Source organism: Hypomesus transpacificus, chromosome 2 (genome assembly GCF_021917145.1).
Source record: "Hypomesus transpacificus isolate Combined female chromosome 2, fHypTra1, whole genome shotgun sequence".
Taxonomy (NCBI): domain Eukaryota; kingdom Metazoa; phylum Chordata; class Actinopteri; order Osmeriformes; family Osmeridae; genus Hypomesus; species Hypomesus transpacificus.
This window is the reverse complement of record NC_061061.1, coordinates 11,772,378-11,783,474: the sequence shown is the minus strand read 5'-3', so window position 1 is coordinate 11,783,474 and position 11,097 is coordinate 11,772,378. Positions and strand designations below refer to the sequence as shown.

At 56.3% G+C, this 11,097-nt stretch overlaps 1 protein-coding gene across 1 annotated transcript in view; it reads left to right on the top strand.

Annotated features, from left to right (window-relative positions):
• The first annotated feature begins 233 nt into the window (after positions 1–233).
• LOC124476326 (vacuolar protein sorting-associated protein 13B-like) overlaps positions 234–11,097 on the top strand; it is a 35,720-nt gene continuing 24,856 nt past the window's right edge. Inside the window, exons 1-5 of the mRNA XM_047033415.1 lie at positions 234–319; positions 722–955; positions 2,309–2,490; positions 2,630–3,000; positions 7,181–7,342. Of these exons, the coding sequence (XP_046889371.1) occupies positions 234–319; positions 722–955; positions 2,309–2,490; positions 2,630–3,000; positions 7,181–7,342 (1,035 nt within the window). The remainder of the gene's footprint in view (positions 320–721; positions 956–2,308; positions 2,491–2,629; positions 3,001–7,180; positions 7,343–11,097) is intronic.

Here is an 11,097-nt window from a genome sequence, read left to right as displayed (position 1 = left end):
GATCCTACACCAGGCACCACAAGCAGACAGACAGGTGCTGGGACACACACGCACACACACACACACACACACACACACACTGCCAGATCAGCAGCCCCCTCACACCAACATGGCCGCCGGGCACTGTCTTTCCTCTACGGCAACCTACCAAGGACACACAGTCCCCGGGGCTCCTGCCTGTGGAGAAGTCCGAAGAGAAAAAGTGATGTCATGAGCGTATTCCACTCCGCGTCATGGGGATAGGATATCAGCGAGGTCATGTTCTGGTGCTGGGCCCGCCTGTGTGTGTCCTCGGGGTCCGGGGGCAGAACACTGCCAGGTGGGATTAGGAGAACCACCCGGAAAAACCTGCGTGGCATTCCTGTTGCATAACGCTCTGATACTGCATGACCTCATCCACTCACACACACACACACATACATATGCTATAGAGCAAGAGCATTGATTGGTTTTTAAAGTTATGCTGCAGTCATGTATGTATTCAAGTGGGCTGGCTGTGGGTGTATGTGTTGTGCATGCTTGGTCTCCAGCACCTGCTGTGTGAGTGGGGGTCTCAGGGGCTCCTGCTCCTGGGGGAAGCAGGACCCTGACAGGACATGTCCAGGTGCTCAGACCTCTCGGTCTGGGGGTGGCCCCTCCTGGTCCTGTTCCTGGCTGGTCCTTGTCCTGGTTTTGGTCCTGGTCCTTACTGGTCTTGTCATGATAGTGGGTCCTAGTCCAGGTCCTCACCGCTTGTGCTTGTGGTCCTGGTCCAGGTTCCCTGCAGTCTGGAGTACTGGGATGAGCTCCAGCAGGCCTTTGTGCCCTACCGGGAGTTCAGCCTATCAGAGAGCAGCGCCTGCGAGCTGCAGCTGCCCAGCGTCAGCTTGACCAATGAGCAGAAGGACCTGGTGGCGTCCGACCTCTGGAGAATCGTCCTCAACCACAGCGGCACGGACGCAGGGGACGAGCAGAGGTGAGTTGGAGAGAGTGTGTGTTTCTGGTCTCGTGTTTTTGTGTGTGTGTGTGTGTGTCGTCCAGTGAGACAGAGCAGGACTTGAGCCTTGCCGAGCACAAAAGATTGCAGTGTGTCCCTACACATCTGGAGCCCAAGAGCAGAGGGGGAAAGAGGGAGAAGGAGAGAGAGGCAGAGGAAGGAGAAGGAGAGAGAGGCAGAGAGAGGCAGAGGAGGGAGAAGGAAAGAGAGGCAGAGAGAGGCAGAGGAGGGAGAAGGAGAGAGAGGCAGAGGAGGGAGAAGGAGAGAGGCAGGAGAGAGAGGCAGAGGAGGGAGAAGGAGAGAGAGGCAGAGAGAGGCAGAGGATGGAGGAGAAAGAGAGAGAAAAGAGGGGGGCCGGTTTGGAAGCAGTTGGGATCAACCTGATGAGATTTCCCAGCACACCATGGGGGCAGTCAGGGCCGCTGCAGATTCCTTCCTGCTTCCCTTGAGAGTAACCAATCAGGAAGCTGGGGTGTCTGACCCTTTGGTGTGGCCCACGCTGGCCTGGACCAAACCGGTCCGTACAAGGCTTGGACCCACCTGCCAAGGCACACCTCGGAGGAGAAGCAACTCTCTGGGTCTCTCTCTCTTTCTCTCTCTCTCTCTCTCTCTCTCTCTCTCTCTCTCTCTCTCTGACTCTCTCTCTCTCTCTGACTCTCTCTCGACTCTCTTTCCTTTTTCGGATTCGAGCTTGCTCTCTTCCTCTCCCTTCCTCCCGCTCTTCCGAAGCGGGTTTTGGGGGATTTCTGAGCGAGTCGGCTGCCAACCCTACATTCATGTGTGGGTTTAAGAGCTCCAGAGGGGCAGAATGAGAGGAAGAGGAAAACATGGAAGAAGAGAGCGAGAAAAAAAGAAAAGTCCACATCCAGTGAAAAGAAAAATATACATCTGCATTTCATTATAATCATACTGCAAACAGTACATTTCCTTTATGTTGAAATTATTTGTCCTTTTTGATCAAAATTGATTCCCTTCCCTTTCGCTCTGCGTTTCATCTGCCCTCCTCCGGTTTCTCCAGAAAAATAACACTGCCCTGCCAAGTGGAAGTCAGGAAAATTGTCAACATGTGATACTTATCTGTTTAAAGCAGCTTACCAGCCCGCACCTCCTTCCTGCTCTCCCCCCCCCCCCCCCCCCGCTCGTGTTGGGGCGCTCCGAGTAGCAGCAAATTACAGAGCAAATGGTCATTCACTTCAATTACTGTCTACCAGCATTCATCTACCGTGACGTACCATTAATGTCGTGAGACGAGGTCTCGTTGACAATCTACCCAGTGACAGAGTACCTAGACACACACACACACTAATAATAGCTCCTCTCTCTTGTCCCTAGTTCGGACAGTGAGTCTGGCTCCCAGCTGCCCTGTGACCAGCTGGTGTCGCCCACTGCGCTGGCTGCCTGTACCCGTGTGGACTCGTGCTTCGCGCCCTGGTTCGTGCCCTCCCTGGGGGTGTCCCTGCAGCTGGCGCAGATGGAGCTGCACCTCTGCCACCACCTGGAGCAGCTGGGCACAGGTATCCCCTCCACGCCAGTCTACAGGCTGATATCTGGTGTTTGGGGGTGTCGAAGATTGATAGCACTTTCCTATTTTCTCTCTCTCTCTGTTTCTTCCTGTGTCTCTCCGTCCCTCCCTCCCTCCCTCCTCCGCTCCAGTCCCTCCCCGTCGCCTCCGCCCCTTCCTCCCCGACAGGAAGTTACCTCAGGACCAGGAATACCTGGTGCTGCGAGCGCGGGAGCCGCGGGCGTTCCTGCGCCAGTGGAGCGGGGGCGCCCGGCGCTGCCAGGAGCTCAGCTTCTCCACGGAGCTGGACTGTCGCCTGCTGGAGTACCGGAACCTCACCCTGCTGCCCCTCCTCCGGCCCGTCCTGCTCCAGGGCCAGGCGGCCGCCACGCGCCTCCCCGACCCCCACGGAGGGCCCGCCGACACCCTGCTGGACGGGAACGTGTTCGTGGACCCCGTGTCGGTCAACATCAGCCAGTACAGCATCCACACGCTGGACACCGCCCTGCAGAGCTGGGAACAGGTCAGAGGTCATCGCCGACTCGCGTGTTTTTTTTGGTTTCTTTCTTGTTTGTGTCGAACGCTCACTAAGCAACGCGCGCTGTCCGAGGGGATTCGCTCGGCGACTGGCGGAAGGAATCGTCGTCCCCCGACACGTCGGGGTTCCCGGGTGTGTCAGGATAGGAGGCTCTCTCACTGCTCCTGGTCTTCGTCCTAGGAGCCCCTTGCCGTCACATACACGTCTCTGAGGATTGTTTACAGGACAAGCTGGAGGAGGAAAGACCTTTTAGAGGGCTGTAGCTGGGTTCACTCAGCGAAGAGAGAGAGAGAGAGAGAGAGAGGGAGGATAAAGTGAGAGAGTGAACGAGAGAAAAAAGATGGAAAGAGAAAGAAACGGGGCGAATCAGAGGGAGAGAGAGAGAGAGAGAGAGAGAGAGCGAGCAGACCAGCTACACCTCCCTCCCCAGTTCCTGCATCATAGTCCAGCACTCGCAGCAGTATAATGACCTTGACATGTGAGTCAGCATCTTTCTCCAGTTGCCTCCCAGGCTGAGTATGGACCTATAGTGTTGGCCCAGGGTTAGCAGGCCTGACCTATGACCACATAGAGCCTCCTGACTGCTGCTCATTCCAGCTGCTTAGTGTGCTCGTAAATCAGCTTCCTGGACCTGAGAGTGCAGGTCACACAGCCTGAAGCCTCTCCATTGCAGTCTGGACTGGGGCTACTTGAGGCGCGTTTGATTTATATCACTGTTAGAACATGTGGGGCTGCTCTGTTAGTTTCATTGCTCTGGGTGATGTAAATGAAGTGCACCTGAAGGATCATTTGCCAGTAGGCTTTACCAGCCTACCATAGGGTCTCTGTTCCCGATTCCTGATTGGTTCCTAGGCTGTGAGGCCATGGCCCGTACAGTTGATGATTGGTTGATTTGTGCGACTCTCTCCGTCCAAAAGATGGCCTCAGCTGGGCTTGATCGTCCTTGAGATCTGCTGCCAGCCAGCGGACCAGTGCTACAACACACACACGTGCACATGCACACACACACTGAACATCTGATGTTTGTCAGCCCTCATTCATGTTGTCAAAACTGGCTTGATTCACCGTTGTGTTGGATTGTGAAGATTTGGTTGAAGCCTCTGCTTCATAAGCAGCACACTAAATGGCTCCCCCCTCCCTCACTGCAGGAACATAATTACAAGTTTGAGAGCCTAGCGGGGGGGGATGGGGGGTCGGTCAAGTTCACCAACACCAAACTGTTTGATATTTGGTCCTCCATGAAGTGGTGAACACACGCGCACATTTTTGTGTACTGTGCACACACACAGTTCACAGGAAGCTACAAACACGCTATCATGGAACATTCCAGTGTTTGGTTTCCCCTGAAGGTAAACCTTGTGGAAACCTTGTTTGACTAAACACAGGCTGCGTGTGGCCAGCGCTCTACTGTACCCTACTGTACAGCCCTGTACCGGGAGTGGAAACTGGAATGCTAACGCACACCGCAACAGGATACGGGTTGGGTAATGGTCGGCGTGATTTTCGTGTTTCCTGGTGTCAAGGCTGGCCGGCGGCTTGCTATGATGTGGCTCTGCTCGAGGCAGTGGAAGAATCCTCCAGGCACCATCAGCACAGCAACCGTGGTTGGAAGCCCACGCAGAGGGGCCTGGAGCTGGGCTGCTGAGAGAGCAACATCCCACCCCCCCCACCCCCGGGGGCTGGTATCAGGCATGCTTCCCGAGGGGCCAAGCCACAGCGCCCCATACATTTAGTCATTTAGCAGACGCTCTTATCCAACCCTCAGACCCAGTTATATCTCCTGGCCTTGCCAACAACCTCAACCCCCAGTTTCAACCCCAACCCCTAACCTTCTCCCCAACCCCAGCCCCTAACCCTCTCCCCAACCCCAGCCCATAACCCTCTCCCCAACCCCAACCCCTAACCCTCTCCCCAACCCCAACCCCTAACCTCTCCCCAACCCCAGCCCATAACCCTCTCCCCAACCCCAGCCCCTAACCTTCTCCCCAACCCCAGCCCCTAACCTCCTCCCCAACCCCAGCCCCTAACCTCCTCCCCAACCCCAGCCTTATTCCCTCCAGACCAAGCCTCAGTTCCAGGCCTTTCTCCAGGCTTGCTCCCCCACGGCCTCTGTTTCCTGGCCCAGCCTCGGGCCTCTCCCCCACCCCCTCTCCCCTCCGGCCCCAACCCTCTGAGAAGAGGATTTCGGGGTAACCACATAAAGGCACAGAGCTATTTGCACACTGTAACTTTCTCACAGAACACTCGAGTGAGCTCTTGGTATACAAGCGTGGAGACGAGGGTAGGCTCCGCTCTCAGCCCTCCATTCCTCAGCTCCCGGAAGCACCACTCTGCACAGATCCAGTTTCTCTCTCTCTCCGGAGCAGATGTGGACACCGATGCACGCTGTGGCAACGCTTCCTTTCTCTCTCTCCTCCATCTGCACTCCTTGATCTGATTATCGAGGGGTTTCAAAATGTCCGTTTACAGGGTGCCCCTGTCTGCCCGGCGCATGCTTCAGGGCGAGTCCCATTAACCAGGTCAGGTTCGATTTTCGGTGGCTGCCGTTGTCTCTCTCCTTGTACGGTTATTAGCCGTGTGTGTGTGACGGTCACCTTGAACCTCGTTCGATCCGCAGACCTCGTCGTAATCCAGATCTGGAGCAGACAAGACGAGCACCGTAATCTAATCCGGGTCGGGATTATAGAAATGGATACTTAGATTTCTCAGGGGTCTCTTGCTGAAAGGGAGAACGGCCATTTCAGCGTTTTAACAACGAGGTACTTTTGGACCATCAAAATATCTCTGCGTTAATGTTTGCCCACGTAAAAATCTGACAGACAGACAGGGATTACCCGCCCCCGGTCTTAAGGTCTGCTTATGACTGTATCGTGTTGCCTAATGAATGGAGCCGGGAAGACGATACCATCAAAGACGGGGCTTAGAAGGGCATCTTAAAGATGGCAGGAAGTTCGAGAGCCGGAGAGTCTTATTGGCTGTGGCCAGAGATAGCGTTCCATCATAAAACTGGGAACGGATCTGTGGTTGGGTCCCCAGCGGCTGTTGTGCCGGGGCCCGAGGCTCCGTGTCACGGTGTAAACGTTCCCATCCGCTCTCCGTAGCAGCTCAGCCCAGGATGCAGGATGGGGGTTTGGCAGGACCCCTTGCCTCAGCAGCCTGCTGTAGAGCTGGGGTTAAGATATGGAGGGGGGGGGGGGGGGGTTTCGTTGGGATTGTTCTGCTGGTCGCTGAGGGCCTGCTGATAAGAGGTGGGTCGCAGGGAGGGAGGGAGGGAAGGGAGTGAAAGATGTAGGGAGGGAAGGGTGGCCCCTCCAAGGCCCCAGAGGAGGGAAGGTTCTGGAAGGATCTCTGGTGATTCACGGTTTTCGGCTGCACTGTTCTGGAACTGGGTGTAGATAGTTGAACTGGGCCAGAGAGCAGGTTCTGTTAGAAAGTGCTCACGGGCAGGCCGCAGAAGCGTTCCTGCTCACACGCGAACTGACGTGTGGGGACACATGTACTGACGGCCGCACAGCCATGTTGTTCCAGCATGACTTGTGTTTTCGCTGACCCAGCTCTGACCCATGAAGGTAGGTGGGCAGGCCTTGGTTTTGAACAGTGCTCTCTTCCCAAACTACAGGCCTCAGTCCTGGATGACTCGCGCTGCAAGAATGCCTGCTTCATCGGACCTTTTCCCAGCATCCTGACGAGGGAACGAAAAAAAACAACACACATATCTCAGTGTTCAGGTTGATTGGCGGTCTGCGAGCAGTGTTTTTTTTTTTTTTTATGGCAGGGCCCGGTAAAGACATGAACATAATCAAGTCTGGCGTGAGCTAGTCCAGGGGCTGGGAGCGGAGGCCTCCTGGAGCTTGGTTGGAGCAGGAGGTAGGAGTTGGCCCGGTAGCCCAGATCATGCTGCTCCAACCTGGACGGCTGTCAGCCGGAGTGACTCCCCAGTGGAGGACGTGCTCCTCCCAGAGATGATGTCAGTCTTTGCGCTCGCTCCCAGTGGCTGGAGATGTGTCGGGTGAAGACCTCTCGTTATTAGATACAGTTCGACACACGCACGCGAACACGGAACGCGCCAACCCGCATCCGCGCGGCCCATTCCTTGCACACTAACTTGTATCTCAATTCTCATCCACCCCCCCACCCCCCCTACCCCTCCTCCTCCCCGCCCCAGAACCAGGCCCCCGGCGCAGAGGAGCTGGTGTACAGCCACTACGTGATCTGCAACGACACCCACGAGACGCTGCGCTTCGGCCAGGTGGACACGGACGAGAGCGTGCTGCTGGCCAGCCTCCACAGCCACCAGTACAGCTGGCGCTCGCACAAGTCCCCCCAGGTACCGCCGCAACACGCACTCGCACGCACGCACGCAATCCTACATACACTCACACTCGCACGCACTCGCGCTCACACACTCATGTATCCTCACACATACTCACATGCACTTGCACGCTCACTCGCAAGCACGCGCACTCATGTATACTCACACGCACACTCGCGTATAGACGCACAGGTTTGCACGCACGCGTTCGCCGACACGCCAAGTGCTTTGATCGCACAGGGAACACACGCAGAGGACACAAACATATGCAGATGTATGGAGAAAGACCCCCTGTGCCCGCTGCCTTCACACACACACACGCAGACACACAGCTCCTGAGCGGTCCAGCCACTGTGTGTGTGTGTGTGTGTGCGTCTGTCAGCGGGGCCTGACAGTCCCCTGACAGCATGGTTAAAGAAGATGAATGATACTTAACCCTTTGTGGTTTAGGGGTTGAGTGGAAAGACGGTGGGAGGGAAGGTGGAGGGTGGGCTGACTGGCTGGCTGGCGATGGAGCACGTCAGCTTGGTGCACACGTGTTTATCGACCCCCCCCCCCCCCCCCCCCTGTTCTCTCCCCTAGCGCTGGGAGAAAGTTGCGCTTGAGAAAAGACATGGCCATAATTGCTTACAGTAAGTCAGTAAGTCAAGTCGTATTAATCATCAATCACAGTTAATCTGGTCCTCTTACCTCAGTCACACACACACACCCCACACACACGCACACACACTCGGGGCTGTCCTCCAGCAGAGCTGAGCGCTGGATGCCGTTCCTCCAGCACGAGCTCCAGTCCGGGGCTCGGCTGAGCGATTTGGATGGGAAGCGAGCCCCCGTGCCCTGATGTCTGGGCCCGTGTCATTCCAAGGTGGTACTGTCATGTGTTGTTCCGTCCGCTCCCCGCGGTCAGGGGTGTGTGTATCTGGAGACGAGCATGATTTGTGATACTGAGTCAATAAGAACTGTGTGACTTAGCCAGGAGTGAAGCGGTGGAGAGAGTGGTGATAGTCAGCCTGCCAATGTGTCAACCTCACAGTTAATTACAGCACACTCACTAAATTACTCTGCAGGGGAATGAAAATAAGAGGCTGATAAGGAAGAGATTATGTTACTCTTAACGGTAACATTCCACTGTGTGCGTGTGTGTGTGTCTCCAGCTATCTGGTTTATCTAGCCTGGCTGTGATGTAAGTGGTTCTGCTGTTAGGTTAAGGTCCCGTGGTATGTTGTGGTGTCTAAAACAACACCAGTCATCATGAAGCGTCATTCCCACATGACCCCCAGTAACCCCCCAACAAACTCACCCCGGTCCCCCACAGGGCCTCCTGTCACCCCCCTTACAAACACACCCCAGACCCCCACATATCTCCATCTCCCTCCCCCGCCCTCTGTTACCCCACGGTAGCCTCTGGGAGGGCGGCCATATTGATGACATCATGGCCCCCACTGGGAAGGACCAGGGGCAGAAGGAGGGTCACGGCCACCACAGGGACATTTCGGCCAATGACGTCTCTCTCTGTCCCCTCTGTCTGTATCTCTCTCGCTCTCTCCTCAGACCCTGGTCTCTCTCTGTATGACTCGGGGTTTGACTGGCTAGTTTTGGTGAGGTGGAGCTCTGACTGGTGAACAGGCCCGCTGTTGAGCTTGAGGTAAACCAGGGAGTGAGAAGCTGTGTGTGTGTGTGTGTGTGTGTGTGTGTGTCCGTCCCTCCCTGTGTTGACATACCCCCGAGTTTCTGTCACTGCTGTGAAGAGTACATTCAGTCAAAGTGTTATTTCAGTGAAACCAGACCCTGAATCTCTCTTCCCTCTCTGTTTATCTCTCTCTGTGTCTCTCTCTCTGTCTCTCTCTCTCTGCCGACGTGACCATCCATGTCCCACAGCAGGATGTCGGGCTCTCATTCTGGCACGTTCAGCCTTCAGACCTGGTGCGGGTACAACCCACACATACTGGCACTTGATTGACTTCACCCTGTACAGTGAAGCCAGTGGAACAGCCTCGACGTAGCCATTTCTTGGATAAATCAAGCTCACCTTAATTGGTCTCACATACAAGTGTTTGACGTACGTGTTTGACCCTGGTCTGCCGGGGAGGGGTGTGTTTGGTCGGGGCGGCACGTCCCAGGCTGGGGCGGCAGGGCTGAGTGGAGTTAGGTGACGGAGGTACAGGTCAGCTTCTCGCCATGTTTCCTGCGCTCTGGTCTTCATCAGGCTGGTGGGCCCAGGCTCCTGGCCCTGTCCCAGCATACCTGCACATCCTCCGGGGTTAGCGCTGGGGGGGGGGGGGGCTGCTGGGGTGTGTGTGCGGGGAGTCGGGGGGGGGGGGGGGGGGGGGGGTAGGATATGGGGAGGTAGGTAGGGTGGAGCAAGGGGAGGTCGGGTGAGGAAGGGGTGAGGAAGGGGTGTATCGGGGCGGGGGGCTGGGGGTCAGGGTTGAGGCAGTGAGGAGGCATAGGGAGATGGGGCGGGGGGGGGGGGGGGGGGGGCTGGGGGTCAGGGTTGAGGCAGTGAGGAGGCAGAGGGAGATGGGGAGGGGGGGGGGGGGCTGGGGGTCAGGGTTGAGGCAGTGAGGAGGCAGAGGGAGATGGGGCGGGGGGGGGGGGGGGGAAGCGGATGGGGAGGCTGGAGGAAGCAGGGGCGGAGGCAGGAAAAGCTTGTGGTCAGGATGGTGGCGTCTCTGGCAGGCCTGGGCAGGATCCAGGCTGATGGAGCCTCTGTGGTGGAGAAGCAGCAACCAGACAAGCACTCTGGGAGCCACACTCTGCATGCCTACAAGGCGCGTTCACCATCCAAACAGGAAGACATTGTCATTTGGTGGTACGCTGGGCGTGCGGGGCTACCCCACACCCCTAAACACACACACCCTCACCCTCGGTTAATATGCAGGAGAGCTGAGTCTCTCTGCTGGGTCTCCCTGCATCTAGTCAGCGGTTGTAAAACAGGCAGCCAAACGGTGTTCTGTAGGCCAGAGGACAAGGAAGTGATGTCAGAAAGTACACGATATAGATAACGGGCTCCGGGTTAAACTCCTAATATTGAATCAGTACTGTAGCTTAGTCTCCTAGCAACATGACAACAAACTCAGCGAGTGAGTTAGGGGTTAGTCAGTTGGGAGGACTGTCAAACTCCTCCTGGTGGTGATGACCTCACACGCGTGTCTGGTGTGTACAGCAGCCAGACATAGTCTGGATTCCTCCTCCCTGTCTTCTGTGCGGTTTCGAAACAGTATATCTCTCCTGAAATAGTGTGTGTGTGTGTACCTGCCCCTCGCTCCGTCAGGACTGATTTAAGAGCAGCGCCTCACTCACACGGTCTCAAGCCCTGGATGAAGTGAGGATGGATGGACGTCTCTCTCCGGAGCCGTGCGTCTCTCCTCCGGCACCCCTGACTCATCCCAGCCCAGAGCCAGGAGCCTCGACCCCCAGGCCCTCTCCCCCACCCCCACCCTTCCTCCTCTTCTCCTCTCTGTCCTTTCTCTTCTCTCTCTCCCTCTCTCAACTGTTTCTCCGCTCTCCTCCTGCCACCCCCCCCCCCATGTTCTCCTCTCATCACTCCAAAGTGAAATCCTACTTATCCCTAGAAACAGACTCGAATGAGTGTGTTATTAAACTCACTTTGACAGGCAAGAGGCCCCGAGTTTGATTCTGTCTTGTGTATATCTATATCATTCCCTCTGCTGGACGCTCCTTCCCAGATGAGGCCTCGGAGGCCCGGTCCACAAGATGATTGTCATTATTATGCTGATGAAGGGGATCTGGTGCTTTCCCCGTGTTTG